The sequence below is a fragment of the Coregonus lavaretus genome, assembly GCF_964263955.1.
Source record: "Coregonus lavaretus genome assembly, chromosome: 27".
Taxonomy (NCBI): Eukaryota; Metazoa; Chordata; class Actinopteri; order Salmoniformes; family Salmonidae; genus Coregonus; species Coregonus lavaretus.
The window spans coordinates 36,495,827-36,514,252 of NC_140014.1; the positions used below are offsets into that span (position 1 = coordinate 36,495,827).

General features: G+C 45.1%; 1 protein-coding gene across 1 annotated transcript in view; it reads right to left on the reverse strand.

Moving 5' to 3' along the window:
• The window catches only part of LOC311102985 (stAR-related lipid transfer protein 9-like), a gene marked incomplete at its 3' end in the record, with an annotated part of 44,253 nt that overhangs the window by 10,809 nt on the left and 15,018 nt on the right, over positions 1 to 18,426 (reverse strand). Inside the window, exon 4 of the mRNA XM_084144486.1 lies at positions 359 to 475. Coding sequence (XP_084000612.1) covers positions 359 to 475 — 117 coding nt within the window. The remainder of the gene's footprint in view (positions 1 to 358; positions 476 to 18,426) is intronic.

Below are 18,426 nucleotides of genomic sequence, written 5' to 3' on the forward strand. Positions count from 1 at the left end.
AGGAGGAGCAGGAGGAGGAGGAGGAGGAGGAGGAGGAGGAGGAGCAGGAGGAGGAGAAGAAGGAAGCGAGGGAGGGAAAGAGAAGAGAAGAGTCATTAACTATTGACACTGTGCCTCCTTTCAACACATACAGCAGAGCGGAGAAAGCCAACAGCGATGTTCCAGATGATATTTTTAATTTTATTTCACCTTTATTTAACCAGGTAAGTAAGTTGAGAAGAAGTTCTCATTTACAACTGCGACCTGATTTGATAGGTAACACTTTCCTTACAACGCATTATAACTGCATCATAATGCATTATACCTGCATTAAGTCCAGTGTTACCATATTATAGTTATAATCCCCTCCCCTCCTCACCAGTGTGCCCATCATGGTGTAGGTCTTGCCAGTGCCAGTCTGCCCGTAGGCAAACAGACAGACGTTGTAGCCCTCTGACGCCCCGGCCAGCACCGTCAGTCCCAGGTCCTGGAACACCTACAGGAGAGCACACACGCACAGTCTCAACTAGTATATAGTAAAGGCGGCATAGTGTTGGGTCACAACAAGACAACGACAAGCAGTGTTTATTAAGTTCTATGTTGAAGGGCTACAGATAGAGGGCGAGAGCAGTTAACGTCCTTGGTGTGATACATTGTGTCATGGAGTGTTTTGTCGAACTACAGCACATCCAGATTAGGTCCAGCCAGGCACAACGCTGTGGCACCCAGCCAGTGTACTGGGTTGTTGCTTCCTGCAGAGGTGTTTGGGTAAGGAGCTGAGCCAGGGAGTCAGGAAGTCAGTTAATACTAAGAGTAAACACCCTGCTAGAGCTAGGAGGAGGGACAGGAGGCTGGGTGGCAGGACGGGAGGCTGGGTGGCAGGATGGGAGGCTGGGTGGCGAGACGGGAGGCTGGGTGGCAGGATGGGAGGCTGGGTGGCAGAATGGGAGGCTGGGTAGCAGGACGGGAGGCTGGGTGGCAGGACGGGAGGCTGGGTGGCAGGACGGGAGGCAGGATGGCAGGACGGGAGGCTGGGTGGCAGGACGGGAGGCAGGATGGGAGGCTGGGTAGCAGGGCCGGGGGCAGGGTAGCAGGGCCGGAGGGTGGGGGAGTTGAAAGCTAGTTGTCGGGCAGAAAAATAAACCTCCCTAAGGAGCGTGGAGCTGAATGTGCAGAGCTCCTGAGAAGGTTCCATACATAGACTCGAGCCAGTCTGGGCACCTTGTTTTCCTTCCTTCCCTCGGCCAGGGAGAGATCAGGGGGTTGGAGCAGTACCCGCCGCCCAGGCTCCAGGCCTAAGGATATGCATGGCACCCAGCAGCCCAGCCAGTAGGTCCCAGGCCCAGGTAAACACACCACCAGCAGCAGAAACCTGATCCAGAGCCAGAATCCAGACTGAGAGACTGGGGAACATTGACACACCATGAGGAGAGGAATACTCCCACACTGCTCCCCCAGCACGAAGGAAGTATCACACAGGATCAAACACTGTACCTCCTCTCCCGTAGAGGCTCTCAGCCAACCTAATGACCAACAGAACTATAGGTTACACCAACCCAGGGAAGGTGGTATGGTTGGATATAGCCCTCAAATCTACACCAACCCAGGGAAGGTGGTATGGTTGGATATAGCCCTCAAATCTACACCAATCCAGGGAAGGTCTTATGGTTGGATACAGCCCTCAAATCTACACCAATCCAGGGAGGGAAGGTCTTATGGTTGGATACAGCCCTCAAATCTACACCAATCCAGGGAAGGTCTTATGGTTGGATACAGCCCTCAAATCTACACCAACCCAGGGAAGGTGGTATGGTTGGATATAGCCCTCAAATCTACACCAATCCAGGGAAGGTCTTATGGTTGGATACAGCCCTCAAATCTACACCAATCCAGGGAAGGTCTTATGGTTGGATACAGCCCTCAAATCTACACCAACACAGGGAAGGTGTTATGGTTGGATATAGCCCTCAAATCTACACCAACCCAGGGAAGGTGGTATGGTTGGATATAGCCCTCAAATCTACACCAACCCAGGGAAGGTGGTATGGTTGGATATAGCCCTCAAATCTACACCAATCCAGGGAAGGTCTTATGGTTGGATATAGCCCTCAAATTTACACCAACACAGGGAATGTGTTATGGTTGGATACAGCCCTCAAATCTACACCAACCCAGGGAAGGTGTTATGGTTGGATACAGCCCTCAAATTTACACCAACACAGGGAAGGTGTTATGGTTGGATACAGCCCTCAAATCTACACCAATCCAGGGAAGGTGTTATGGTTGGATACAGCCCTCAAATCTACACCAACCCATTGAAGGTCTTATGTTTGGATATAGCCCTCAAATTTACACCAACACAGGGAAGGTGTTATGGTTGGATACAGCCCTAAAATCTACACCAACCCAGGGAAGGTGTTATGGTTGGATATAGCCCTCAAATCTACACCAATCCAGGGAAGGTGTTATGGTTGGATACAGCCCTCAAATCTACACCAATCCAGGGAAGGTGTTATGGTTGGATACAGCCCTCAAATCTACACCAACCCATTGAAGGTCTTATGGTTGGATATAGCCCCCAAATCTACAACCCAGGGAAGGTCTTATGGTTGGATACAGCCCTCAAATATTTTATTAAAGTCCACGTAAAGCCCCTTCAATAAGCTTCACAGGTAGTCCCAGTAGTTTCATGCCTTATCTAACTACCATTGACCACATGCCATAACAGAAACAACCAAAACACACAGAATCTCAGCTAAGACATGTCCACGTGTTAACAGGTAAGCCCTAACGGCAGTAACAGTCTATCTACGTCACCATATAGTAAACAGTTCAAGTTTTGATATCGACATGGTAGTCAAGGTCACTGAAATAAATGATATTACACTACATACACAATAAAACATTTACATTGAAATCACAAGTGCAATTCATGACCATATGTACATTTAGGAGACTCAAAGAGTTTTGTTGATTAGTTTATATAGGTAGGGTCAGGGACGGCCTGTTCAATAGGGCGATATGGGCGACGCACTGCCAAACGGGAAAAGGAAGGGATTTTTTTTCTAATCAATTATATCACGGCAACAGTAGTTATCAGTGTTGTAATCTGATCTGACTGCCACTAAATGTCAAATCAGGCTAAAGTCGTGCTTCAAATGGCCCCGCCCGTTTTTGGGCGATTTCAGTCAGGTTGAAAATCGCCCAGAAGTCTCTCATAGCCTGTCATGTAAAATCTATTTTTTTCAAATTTCAAAGCTTTCAATACATTCTCTATGGGTGTCTGTGGGCTTGCACTTACGCGCTTTCGTCATACGTGACGTAACCATGAACGTAACTAAGCAAATAGCGGCTAGCAGCGTCTCTTTGCGACCTGCAGTGTGGCGTTATTTTATGTTTTTAATTTGTACACTTAGTGGCGTTATTTTATGTTTTTAATTTGTACACTTAGTTTACAAACATTCTGCCAACCATGGATTTCGAGTGGTGGGTTTTGGACTGATCTTGTTGATCGTGTACATACCCGCTACGAACGGACTAAATAATGAAAACGTTGCTGGCAGCGGAATCCAATACAGCTGGGAGACTTGGCTGGATGACAGAGTCCCGGACAGAGAAGTGGAGCCGGCCGGCTTCACCCTGGTCGGAGCGGACCTCGATCTGACAGTCACAGGGAAAATCGATCCTGGTAAGAGAGCGACTCTGTACCCCCGAGCCCCGACATTGAACTGCTTTCTGTGTCACTGTGACCTTACTATCTGCCCCGTGAGTTCCCCCAATTGTTTGTTACCGTTGTGTACTGTTGATAATCACAAGTTTACTGGAGAACTGAGACCAAGTAGAGACTTTGGACAGGGTGGATATGGTATAATAAAGGCAGTTTATTCAGAGGTAAAGATATCTGGAATCGCGTGCACGGACTCGTTCGTCAAACTCTTAGGGAGCTATCTGATGAGAGCCCCGAAAACATTGTGTGCTGACATTTTATACAATAAATGATGTAGGTTGAATCTAGTAGTTCTGATCTTCTGATTGGTCCTGATGAGTTGGGCGAGGTCCCCTCCACTGTTGCATTGGCTCTGAGTCGGGTTCTCTGTCTTCAAATGTTCAGCCTAAAGAGAGGGGATTTGTGTGTGTGTGTGTGTGTGTGTGTTTAACAGTGATGATGTGTGTGTGTGTGTGTGTGTGTTTAACAGTGATGATGTGTGTGTGTGTGTGTGTTATCAGTGATGATGTGTGTGTGTGTGTGTGTGTGTGTCCTCAGAGCAAGAACTCGTGAGTTGGAAGAACTGAGAGACCTATGGCGTGGGTGTTGTCCTTGGCCACCTGCTGACAAGGCTGACAAGATAGGACTCTTTTGTCCATTGTTATAGGATAGGAACAGCATTGATTGAAAACAAACGCCCAACACAAAATGGGTCATGCACAAGATTTTAGTCAGACCAAGCTATAACATTATATATTTACTACGACAGTACATTCAACCAAAAGCTAATATAACAAAGGCATCAGAGATTATTTATAATCTGTCACAGAAACTGGAATCCATCTCCCCAGATCAGTCAATAAATGCTTCTGGTATTGACTTATATGCTGCCCCTGTCTTCATGTTGTTGCTGGACATATCTTTTTTAAAATGTGTGTAGGTCACCTAAATCATCAGAAAAATTGCCCCTCCTGAGAATTTTTTCAGGAGCCGCCACTGGGTAGGGTATGGGTGACTTTTCATATCTCTCAGTCCTGGACTGTGGAATAGAGAGCAGGTGGATCTGCCTGACACCTGTCCTTGACAGGCAGGTAACCAGTCCCTGAGGGGCGGCTTGATCAGGGAGACAGCCAAGTCCAGGCACAGTTTCTCTCTTCTCTCATGAAATGAGGGTAGTGGTAATGAAGTCAGAGCATCCTTGTATCCAGGATATGCTGTGCTGAGGATGATTCTGCAAGCACGCTTCTGGATGTGCCCCAGTTGGTCAGAGAGGGCTTGAGTTAAGGAGCTATGCCAAATTGGTGCTGTGTATTCCAGGCAGGGGGTGAATGTAGCCTGTGTAGATACAGTAGCCAGCAGGCCGGCTTGTGGCACATTTAACCTTTTTAGTCTGTGTAGGAAGAACAACTTCCAATTTCCCTTTCTAACCATGGATGTGACTTGGTCGGCCCACTGCAGATTATTTTGCACAATGATTCCAAGAATTTTAACTGATTCACAGACTTGCAGGTCTTTCCCGTCTATTGTAAGTGGACTTGGCGGGGGCAGGTTTCTCACAAATGATATCAACAGGACCTTTCATTTAGAGGGATTCAGGGCCATATGACCTTCCTGGACCCATCCTTCTAGGTTGGTTAAGGATGATTGTGGGGTGGAGATATGATTCACGGGACAGGACCAGAGTCTGTAGAATAAATGCCCAAAACACACAGGGACAGACTAAACACTTGCATCAACAGGAATTCTGTGTGTGTGTGTGTGTGTGTGTGTGTGTGTGTGTGTGTGTGTGTGTGTGTGTGTGTGTGTGTGTGTGTGTGTGTTGCTGTGTGTGTGTGTAAGTTTCTGTGTGTGTGTGTGTGCGCGTGTGTGGGACAGGTATGGATCAGATTTAAATCATCAACATATTTCCAGCGATTGTCATTGTCTCTGGCAGCACTGTCAATAAATGCAAGGAAGATCAGTGGACCTCACAGTGTTCCTTGGGTTCACCTAGGTTGGGTGACATGTCATCTTTATTCCATGCTGCGGCAAAACTCTCTGCTAGTGTCACGCCCTGGCTCTGGGGACTCTTAAATGTTGAGCCAGGGTGTGGAGTTTCTATATATTATTTTCTATGTTAGTTTCTAGATCGTGTGGATCTATGTTGGCCAGGGTGGTTCCCAATCAGAGGCAGCTGTACTCGTTGTCTCTGATTGGGGACCATACTTAGGCAGCCTGTTTGGCACTAGTCGGTGTGGGATCTTGTTCCGTAAAGGTTTGTGTTGTGTAACCTAGGACTTCACGTATCGTTTGTTTGTTGTTTTTTGTCGTGAGTTAAGTACTTGAATAAAATGTACGCTTATCACGCTGCGCCTTGGTTCCACAAATCTTTAATTGATGGTGACAGCTAGTTTATAGAGCTGTGGACTGTAGACTGCTCAGCAGGTGAGAGAGAGGGTACTGGGCAGGCTGCTCGTTTTAATACAACACCTTGTTATGTATCCTACAAAGGAATGCAGTCCATAACCTAGTGGTTTGATTAGTGCACTAGCCTGGTCCCAGATCTGTTTGTACTGTATAGCCAACTCCATCATGACAATGATGGCCATAGGAGCTAGCAAGACAGCAACAGATCTGGGACCAGGTTATGGGTTCTTAGTTCAACGTTTGTCTGTGTGTAAAGTAAATTGTCAGAGCTAGCAAGAAGAACATCCTTTCCAAACGCTGTGTTGTTGTAGGTTAGTCTACATTCTGTGTCTGGCTGTAAGCTTTGTTGAAGAAGCTAAACTACAGGTTGTGTCTGGTTGTAAGCTATACTGTTGTGCTGTTATACAGTGGCATCCAGAACACCAGGCTACGCCCCCCTGTAACTCTGCTGCTTAAATAGGGTTTCCCCACCCACAACGCAAAGGGCCGTGCCACTCCTGTCCCCCTAACACTTCTTACAATGGACTCTCCTGCTCTCTCCCTCCTCCCTCACTCCTGTCCTCCCCCCTCTCTCCCCCTCTCTCCCTTTAACCCCTCTCCCTCTCCTCCCTACCAAACAGAATCAACAGTAGCATTGTTAAGGTAGACACTCTTAAATCACTTAGTGGGTTGCTGACCTAAGGCTGAGGAGGGTTCCTGTTGTCTCAGCATTCAAACAGCATGGAACTCCACTTCACTACTGTTAACTCCCACTCTCCTCTCTTTTTATGCAGACCATGAGAATGCACACCACACACACACACACACACACACACACTTCTCCATTTTGAGTTCCACAGGCAGGGAGTATTCTATGGAATATGATTAACACAGGCCCTGACATACTCTCATCTGGAACACTCTATTGTGTCTCATCATTGTCATATTACAATTATTTGGTGGAGGGGAATCCCTGATATTGTGTAGAAAGCATCCCTGAAAGACGACAATAGGCTCTCACCGTTCCAACCTACTATCACAGAACCCTTGACTGACTACTGGTGTGGTGGCACAGCAAACTGGGAGGTATGTGGACAACAAAGCAGACCAGTAAGGTAAGAAATGCAGTGCATTATGGGACGGTGGACTAACGGATGATCCAGATTCAAGCAGGTCATAAAGAATAGAGCCAGAGAGCCAACAGAAACAGAGTCTGTAGAATAAATGCCCAAAACACACAGGGACAGACTAAACACATGCATCAACAGGAAGGTTCTGTCTGTGTGTGTGTCTGTGTGTGTGTGTGTAGGTGTTGTTCTGTGTCCAACCAGCCCAGAGGAAACAGCATCTGAAAAAAGGCTTCAGGTTTGCTTTACTTCTCTTGAAAAAAATGAAAAAAATAAAAACATGAATGAAGAGAGGAAAGCAGAATATAGATTTCACTCCGGCAATGAAACACAGGTAAAAACTATCAGGCCAAACAGGGGGAGAGGAGGTAGGAGGAGGAAGGAGGAGGAAGGGGTAGGAAGGAGGAGGAAGGAGGAGGAAGGAGGAGGAGGAGGAGGAGGAAGGGGTAGGAAGGAGGAGGAAGGGGTAGGAAGGAGGAGGAAGGGGTAGGAAGGAGGAGGAAGGAGGAGGAGGAGGAGGAAGAGGAAGGGGGAGGAAGGGTAGACCCTGGTGACTGACTGGAGGTCCAGTTGGTGTGGCGGGGGGACAGGGAGTGTCCACTCCAGAAGTGGGTCAGTCCAAGCAGAGGTCCGACATAGAGCGAGCCAACCCAGGATGAATGAATGAATTAATCTCTCTCTCTGGATAACTGCTGGTTATAAGAGCTTGTTTTGGAACAGGGATACTCTATAGATTGTAAGCCTGTAAGTCTGGAACCTGTCAATGGAGAGGAAAAACTAAGAGGGAGAAGTAGAGAGGGGGGATGGGGGGAGAGAAGGAGGGAGAAGGAGAAAGAGAGTGATAGGGAGAAGAGGGAGAGAGAAAGAGAGAGATGGAGGGAGAGAGAGAGTGATGGGGAGAAGGAGAGAGGCAGGCAGGTAGCTGTAATGGTTCTCAGTCCACTAATCCATGGCTGTGGTGGTCTGACTTCAGTGGCTGGGTTTGTTTTCCATGTGGCCTGCTCAGCTCTACACCAGCCCCTGGATTGGAAAACTCCTTATTTGTGTGTGTGTGTGTGTGTGTGTGTGTGTGTGTGTGTGTGTGTGTGTGTGTGTGTGTGTGTGTGTGTGTGTGTGTGTGTGTGTGTGTGTGTGTGTGTGTGTGTGTGTGTGTGTGTGTGTGGGTGGGTGGGTGTTATGACGCCAGTTGAAGGCCAGCCAAGGCGAGTGTTCTTCTAAGAAACCACCAAAGCCAAAAAACAGCACCTTAAGTGCACTTCCCTAATACTACACATCATCTCATATAGCAGGGGGTCCTTGGGCTAACAGTGGGCAATGGTTGGGTAAAGCCTGCATTTAGGAAAAGTCAAGTAAAAATCTATTTGTTTATTGGTTGCGAGCACAGTTTTGTTTCAGATGTTATAGCGGGTTCAGCAAAAATGCTTATGTAACTAGCTCCTAACAATGCAGTAAAATGTCAAACAAGTCCACAAATTTGTCTATGTCAAGAATCCAGTTTATAAATAAATATGTGGTGTGTATAAACAGTGTAGCTAAAATGCAATGTAAAGTAGTAGAAATATTAGAATGAGCTACACTACATGACCAAAAGTATGTGGACACCTGCTCGTCGAACATCTCATTCCAAAATCATGGGCATTAATATGGAGTTGGTCCCCCCTTCGCTGCTATGTGGTCCTCTGTAGCTCAATTGGTAGAGCACGGCGCTTGTAACGCCAGGGCAGTGGGTTCGATCCCTGGGACCACCCATACTTAAAAATGTATGCGCACATGACTGTAAGTCGCTTTGGATAAAAGCGTCTGCTAAATGGCATATTATTATTATTATAACAGCCTCCACTCTTCTGGGAAGGCTTTCCACTAGATGTTGGAACATTGCTGCAGGGGACTTGCTTCGATTCAGCCACAAGAGCATTAGTGATGTCGGGCACTGATGTTGGCTGATTAGGCCTGGCTCGCAGTATGTGTTCCAATTCCAAAGGTGTTCGATGGGGTTGAGGTCAGGGCTTTGTGCAGGCCAGTACAGTTCTTCCACACTGATCTCGAGAACCCATTTATGTATGGACCTCGCTTTGTGCACGGGGGCATTGTCATGCTGAAACAGGTAAGGGCCTTCCCCAAACTGTTGCCAAAAACGTTGGAAGCACAGAATCGTCTAGAATGTCATTGTATGCTGTAGCGTTAAGATATCCCTAAACCATTATTCCTCCTCCACCAAACTTTACAGTTAGGACGATGCATTCGGGCAGGTAGCGTTCTCCTGGCATCCGCCAAACCCAGATTAGTCCGTCGGACTGCCATTTGGTGAAGCGTGATTCATTACTCAATAGAACACGTTTCCACTGCTCCAGCTTCCAATGGCGGAAAGCTTTACACCACTCCAGCTGACGCTTGGCATTGCGCATGGTGATCTTAGACTTGTGTGCGGCTGCTCGGCCATGGAAACCCATTTCATGAAGCTGCCGACGAACAGTTATTGTGCTGACGTTGCTTCCAGAGGCAGTTTGGAACTCGGTAGTGAGTGTTGCAACCGAGAACAGACGATTTTTAAACGCTACGTGCTTCAGCACTCGGCGGTCCTATTCTGTTAGCTTGTGTGGCCTAGCACTTTGCGGCTGCACTTACAGTTGACCGGGGCAGCTCTAGCAGGGCAGAAATTTGACAAACTGACTTGTTGGAAAGGTGTAATCCTATGACGGCACCATGTTGAAATTTACTGAGCTCTTTAGTATGTGCCATTCTACTCACAATGTTTGTCTATGGAGATAGCATGGCTGTGTGCTTGATTTTATACACCTGTCAGCAATGGGTGTGGCTGAAATTGCCGAATCCACTAATTGGAATTGGTGTCCACATACTTTTGGGCATGTAGTGTATGTTAGGAATACAGTATTTAAATACACAGTACAAAACCGGCAGGTAGCTTAGTGGTTAAGAGCGTTGTGCCATTAACCGAAAGGTCGCTGGTTCTAATCCCCGAGCCGACTAGGTGAAAAATCTGTCGATGTGCCCTTGAGCAAGGCACTTAACCCTAATTGCTCCTGTAAGTCGCTCTGGATAAGAGCGTCTGCTAAATGACTAAAATGTCTAAAATGTAAAAATGTCAAAACCCCATGCAAAATGGATAGAATTTCAGGAAATTCGCCTCCGGACCAGAGTCTGGAATACAAATATACACTGAGTGTACAAAACATTAAGGACACCTGCTCTTTCCATGACATCGACTGACCAGATGAATCCAGGTGAAAGCTATGATCCCTTATTGATGTCACTTGTTAAATCCACTTAAAAGTGTAGATGAATGGGAGGAGACAGGTTAAAGAAAGTGTTTTAAGCCTTGAGACAATTGAGACATGGATTGTGTATGTGTGCCATTCAGAGGGTGAATGGGCAAGAAAAAAGATTTAAGTGCCTTTGAACGGGGTATGATAGTAGGTGCCAGAACTGCAACGATGCTGGGTTTTGCAAACTCATTATTAAGAAAGTGCTCCTAATGTTTGGTATACTCAGTGTATATAATGGTGTGTATAGACAGTATATGATTAGAAAAGGTGTGTACAGCAGTAGTTATATAGGATGAGTCATGACTAGAATACAGTATATACATATAAAGTGGGTAAAACAGTATGTAAACATTATTAAAGTGACCAGTGTTCAATGGCTATGTACATAGGGCAGCAGTCTCTAAGGTGCAGGGTAGAGTACCGGGTGGTAGCCGGCTAGTAAGAGTGACTAAGGTTCAGGGCAGGGTACTGAGCGGAGGCCAGCTAGTGGTGATTGTTTAACAGTCGGATGGCCTGGAGATAGAAGCTGTTTATCAGTCTCTCGGTCCCAGCTTTGATGTACCTATACGGTCTCCGCCTTCTAGATGGTAGCGAGGTGAACAGGCCGTGGCTCGGGTGGCTGAGGTCTTTGATGATCTTCTTGGCTTTCCTGTGACACTGGGTGCTTTATCCTGGAGGGCAGGCAGTGTGCCCCTGATGATGCGTTGGGCTGACCGGAATACCCTCTGGAGAGCACTGTGGTTTGCGGGCAGTGCAATTGCCATATCATGTTTTAATACAGCCTGACAGGATGCTCTCAATGATGCATCTGTAGATGTTTGTGAGGGTCTTAGTGGCCAAGCCGAATTTCTTCCTATAATCTACACTCCTACTCTGAATACAGGCCTAGGTCTCATGGGCAGTGCTGCACTCTCTCCAAGAGGACAGTGGCATTGAAACTGGAACCAACTACATGGGTCAGTCAGTCTGTTTCAGTCCCAAGCTTTCCAACTAGGATACACACACACACACACACACACACACAATCTCACGCCTTTCCAACTAGGATACACACACACAATCTCACGACTTGCCAACTAGAATACACAAAAAGCGCAGCAGGATCCTGAGCAGATACAGTATTAGACACGTTTAGCTTTTGGTGCCTGAGGAATACATACATACAGAGAGAGAGACAGAGAGAGAGACAGAGAGAGAGATAGGAAGGAAAGTTCATTGGCTCAAGTTCAACAGTGTTCTCATTCATTTGTCATACATTAACATAATTTGTAGGTTAAATTAGCGTAGAAGTGCAGGGAGGCGGGAGGGAAGGAGGGAGGGAGGAGGAGGGAGACACTGAGGGCCACACAGACACACAGGCTTCTGGACATTATTCATGCCTGCCTACAGATGGGAGGGAGAATTTGAAAATCCTCTTTATCGGGTCAAGACCCTACATTACGTGAAACATTCAACCCTCAGACATCATGCACTGCCATACTTACAGTTGAAGTCTGCAGTTTACATACACTTAGGTTGAAGTCATTAAAACTCGTTTTTCAACCACTCCAAAAATGTATTGTTAACAAACTATATTTTTGGCAAGTCGGTTAGGACATCTCTACTTTGAGCATGACACAAGCAATTTTTCCAACAACTGTTTACAGACAGATTATTTCTCTTATAATTCACTGTATCACAATTCCAGTGGATCAGAAGTTTACATACACTAAGTTGACTGTGCCTTTAAACAGCTTGGAAAATTCCAGAACATTATGTCATGGCTTTAGAAGCTTCTGATAGGCTAATTGACATCATTTGAGTCAATTGGAGGTGTACCTGTGGATGTATTTCAAGGCCTATCTTCAAACTCAGTTCCTCTTTGCTTGACATCATGGGAAAATCAAAATAAGATGAACGTACTTTGGTGCGAAAAGTGCAAATCAATCCTAGAACAACAGCAAAGGACCTTGTGAAGATGCTGGAGGAAACAGGTACAAAAGTATCTATATCCACAGTAAAACGAGTCCTATATCGACATAACCTGAAAGGCCGCTCAGCAAGGAAGAAGCCACTGCTCCAAAACCGCCATAAAAAAGCCAGACTACAGTTTGCAACTGCACATGGGGACAAAGATAGTACTTTTTTGAGAAATGTCCTCTGGTCTGATGAAACAAAAATAGAACTGTTTGGCCATAATGACCATTGTTATGTTTGGAGGAAAAAGGGGGTTGCCGAAGAACACCATCCCAACCGTGAATCACGGGGGTGGCAGCATCATGATGTGGGGGTGCTTTGCTGCACGAGGGACTGGTGCACTTCACAAAATAGATGGCATTATGAGGAAGGAAAATGATGTGGATATATTGAAGCAACATCTCAAGACATCAGTCAGGAAGTTAAAGCTTGGTCGCAAATGGGTCTTCCAAATGGACAATGACCCCAAGCATACTTCCAAAGTTGTGGCAAAATGGCTTAAGGACAACAAAGTCAAGGTATTGGAGTGGCCATCACAAAGCCCTGACCTCAATCCTATAGAAAATGTGTGGGAAGAACTGAAAAAGCGTGTGCGAGCAAGGAGGCCTACAAACCTGACTCAGTTACACTAGCCCTGTCAGGAGGAATGGGCCAAAATTCACCTAACTTATTGTGGGAAGCTTGTGGAAGGCTACTCGAAACGTTTGACCCAAGTTAAACAATTTAAAGGCAATGCTACCAAATAGTAATTGAGTGTATGTAAACTTCTGACCCACTGGGAATGTGATGAAATAAAGCTGAAATAAATCATTCTCTCTACTATTATTCTGACATTTCACATTCTTAAAATAAAGTGGCGATGCTAACTGACCTAAGACAGGGAATTTTTACAAGGATTAAATGTCAGGAATTGTGAAAAACTGAGTTTAAATGTATTTGGCTAAGGTGTATGTAAACTTCCGACTTCAACTGTATGTGTAGCAGCCTGTAAGAAAAACAGAAGTTTAGAGGGTTGAAAGAGAGAGAGAGAGAGAGAGAGAGAGAGAGAGAGAGAGAGAGAGAGAGAGAGAGAGAGAGAGAGAGAGAGAACCCACTGGAATCTCCAATTAAACTGAATGAACTACAGGACAAAATATAAACCCTCCAATCCAAAAAGACCTGTGGTGTTGATGGTATCCTAAATGAAATGATAAAATATACAGACCACAAATTCCAATTGGCTATACTTAAACTCTTTAACATCATCCTTAGATCCTAAGCTCTGGAACCAAGGACTGATCACCCCCCCAATCCACAAAAGTGGAGACAAATTTGACCCCAATAACTACCATGGGATATGTATTAACAGCAATCCTCTGCATTATCATTAACAGCAGACTAGTTCATTTCCTCAGTGAAAACAATGTACTGAGCAAATGTCAAATTGTCTTTTTACCAAATTACCGTACGACAGACCACGTATTCACCCTGCACACCCTAATTGACAAACAAACAAACCAAAACAAAGGCAAAGTCTTCTCATGCTTTGTTGATTTCAAAAAAGCTTTTGACTCAATTTGGCATGAGGGTCTACCATACAAATTAATGGAAAGTGGTGTTGGTGAAAAAACAATACAACATAATAAAATCCATGTACACAAACAACAAGTGTGCAGTTAAAATTGGCAAAAAGCACACACATTTCTTTCCACAGGGCCGTGGGGTGAGACAGGGATACAGCTTGAGCCCCACCCTCTTCAACATATATATCAATGAATTGGCGGGGGCACTAGAACAGTCTGCAGCACCTGGCCTCACCCTACTAGAATCTGAAGTCAAATGTATACTGTTTGCTGATGATCTGGTGCTTCTGTCCCCAACCAAGGAGAGCCTACAGCAGCACCTAGAACTTCTGCATAGATTCTGTCAGACCTGGATCCTGACAGTAAATCTCAGTAAGACAAAAATAATGGTGTTCCAAAAAAGGTCCAGTTGCCAGGACCACAAATATAAATTCCATCTAGACACCATTGCCCTAGAGTATACAAAAAACGATACATACCTCAGCCTAAACATCAGCGCCACAGGTAACTTCCACAAAGCTGTGAATGATCTGAGAGGCAAGGCAAGCAGGACCTTTCCACGCCATCAAAAGGAACATAAAATTCGCATACCAATTAGGATCTGGCTAAAAATACTTGAATTAGTTATAGAACTCATTGCCCTTTATGGTTGTGAGGTCTGGGGTCTGCTCACCAACCAAGAATTCACAAAATGGGACAACCACCAAATAGAGACTGCATTCTGCAAAAATACGTAAAACGCCAAATAATGCATGCAGAGGAGAATAAGGCCGATACCCGCTAATGATCAAAATCCAAAAAGAGCATTTAAATTCTACAACCACCTAAAAGGAAGTGATTCCCAAACCTTCCATAACAAAACCATCACCTACAGAGAAATTAACCTGGAGAAGAGTCCCCTAAGGAAGCTGATCCTGGGGCTCTGTTCACAAACACAAACAGACCCCACAGAGCCCCAGGACAGCAACACAATTAGACCCAACCAAATAATGAGAAAACAAAAAGAGAATTAGTTGACACATTGGAAAGAATTAACAAAAAAACTGAGCAAACTTGAATGCTATTTGGCCCTAAACAGAGTACACAGTGGCAGAATACCTGACCACCGTGACTGAGCCAAACTTAAGGAAAGCTTTGACTATGGACAGACTCAGTGAGCATAGCCTTGCTATTGAGAAAAGCCGCCGTAGGCAGACCTGGCTCTCAAGAGAAGACAGGCTATGTGCACACTGCCCACAAAATGAGGTGGAAACTGAGCTGCACTTCCTAACCTCCTGCCAAATGTATGACCACATTAGAGACACATATTTCCCTCAGATTACACAGACCCACAAAGAATTAGAAAACAAATACAATTTTGATAAACTCCCATATCTATTGGGTGAAATACCAGTGTGCCATCACAGCAGCAAGATGTGTGACCTGTTGCCACAAGAAAATGGCAACCAGTGTAGAACAAACACCATTGTAAATACAACCCATATTTATGTTTATTTATTTTCCATTTTGTACTTTAACTATTTGCACATTGTTACAACACTGTATATATACATAATATGACATTTGAAATGTCTTTATTCTTTTGAAACTTCTGAGTGTAATATTTACTGTTAATATTTATTGTTTATTTCACTTTTGTTTACTATCTACTTCACTTGCTTTGGCAATGTTAACATACGTTTCCCATACCAATAAAGCCCTTAAATTGAAATTGAATTGAATTGAGAGAGACAAACAGTGAATTCCAGAGGTGGAGGAGGGGAATGGACAGAACTTCTGCAGCCCCCCCCCCCCCCATCTGCCAAACTCACAGCCGCTCCAATAAGTCATTTTCACAGTTACATTTCAGGCCAAAGACGTCATTGGACAGGAACTGAATCTAGAGCACAATGCTGGGTTTTGTTACAGAATTACGTTAGCCTGGAGCTTAGCCTGGGGTTTTCTCTCTCTCTCTCTCCTCTCTCTCTCTCTCTCTCTCTCTCTCTCTCTCTCTCTCTCTCTCTCTCTCTCTCTCTCTCTCTCTCTCTCTCTCTCTCTCTCTCTCTCTCTCTCTCTCTCTCTCTCTCTCTCTCTCTCTCTCTCTCTCTCTCTCTCTCTCTCTCTCTCTCTCTCTCTCTTTCTCTTTCTCTCTCTCTTTCTCTCTCTCTCTCTCTCTCTCTCTCAATTTAAGGGGCTTTATTAGCATGGGAAACGTATGTTAACATTGCCAAAGCAAGTGAAGTAGATAGTGAACAAAAGTGAAATAAACAATAAATATTAACAGTAAACATTACACTCAGAAGTTCCAAAAGAATAAAGACATTTCAAATGTCATATTATGTATATATACAGTGTTGTAACAATGTAACTCTCTCTCCCTCCCTCCCTCCCTCCCTCCCTCCTGTTGATGTACTGTAGGGTTTTGACTAAATAAAGGGGATTTTAAAATTCAAATTCTCTCCCTCCTCTCTCCTTCCCCGCCTCTCTAATCTCCCCTCGCTCTCCATCTCTTCTCTCCTTCTTTCTGACTAGAGTGTATACAGTGAAATCCCCTTTGGAGGAGACTCAACTACCTCACTGCAGCATATGCCATAGAGCTACAGTGAGGGAAACAAGTATTTGATCCCCTGCTGATTTTGTACGTTTGCCCACTGACAAAGAAATGATCAGTCTATAATTTTAATGGTAGGTTTATTTGAACAGTGAGAGACATAATAACAACAACAAAAATCCTGAAAAACGCATGTCAAAAATTATAAATTGTATAAATTGATTTGCATTTTAATGAGGGAAATAAGTATTTGACCCCCTCTCAATCAGAAAGATTTCTGGCTCCCAGGTGTCTTTTATACAGGTAACGAGCTGAGATTAGGAGCACACTCTTAAAGGGAGTGCTCCTAATCTCAGCTTGTTACCTGTATAAAAAACACCTGTCCACAGAAGCAATCAATCAATCAGATTCCAAACTCTCCACCATGGCCAAGACCAAAGAGCTCTCCAAGGATGTCAGGGACAAGATTGTAGACCTACACAAGGCTGGAATGGCTACAAGACCATCGCCAAGCAGCTTGGTGAGAAGGTGACAACAGTTGGTACGATTATTCTCAAATGGAAGAAACAAAAGGACTATCAATCTCCCTCGGCCTGGGGCTCCATGCAAGATCTCACCTCGTGGAGTTGCAATGATCATGAGAACAGTGAGGAATCAGCCCAGAACTACACAGGAGGATCTTGTCAATGATCTCAAGGCAGCTGGGACCATAGTCACCAAGAAAACAATTGGTAACACACTACGCCGTGAAGGACTGAAATCCTGCAGCGCCCGCAAGGTCCCCCTGCTCAAGAAAGCACATATACAGGCCCGTCTGAAGTTTGCCAATGAACATCTGAATGCTTCAGAGGAGAACTGGATGAAAGTGTTGTGGTCAGATGAGACCAAAATCGAGCTCTTTGGCATCAACTCAACTTGCCGTGTTTGGAGGAGGGGGAATGCTGCCTATGACCCCAAGAACACCATCCCCACCGTCAAACATGGAGGTGGAAACATTATGCTTTGGGGGTGTTTTTCTGCTAAGGGGACAACTTCACCGCATCAAAGGGACGATGGACGGGGCCATGTACCGTCAAATCTTGGGTGAGAACCTTCCCTCAGGCAGGGCATTGAAAATGGGTCGTGAATGGGTATTCCAGCATGACAATGACCCAAAACACAACAACAAAGGAGTGGCTCAAGAAGAAGCACATTAAGGTCCTGGAGTGGCCTAGCCAGTCTCCAGACCTTAATCCCATAGAAAATATGTGGAGGGAGCTGAAGGTTCGAGTTGCCAAACGTCAGCCTCGAAACCTTAATGACTTGGAGAAGATCTGCAAAGAGGAGTGGGACAAAATCCCCCCTGAGATGTGTGCAAACCTGGTGGCCAACTACAAGAAACGTCTGACCTCTGTGATTGCCAACAAGGGTTTTGCCACCAAGTACTAAGTCATGTTTTGCAGAGGGGTCAAATACTTATTTCCCTCATTAAAATGCAAATCAATTTATAACATTTTTGACATGCGTTTTTCTGGATTTTTTTGTTGTTATTCTGTCTCTCACTGTTCAAATAAACCTACCATTAAAATTACAGACTGATCATGTCTTTGTCAGTGGGCAAACGTACAAAATCAGCAGGGGATCAAATATTTGTTTCCCTCACTGTATGTTCTATTTCATTCTGTGGCATATCCATCCAGACAGTGTGTAGCAACAGAGTAGAGCTCCAGTATAGAAGCTTGGGGTGGTGGGGAAAGGGGGTTGCAGAGACTAGTCTAGACTAGAGGAGCAGTTGTAGTGATATAGAGTTTCCCTTCTCTCTCTCTCTCTCTCCCTCTTTCCTTCATGGGTCTCAGATTTACTCAGTCCCACAGGAATCCACAGGAAGTGAAGCCAGGATACCCTGGATACACAAAAC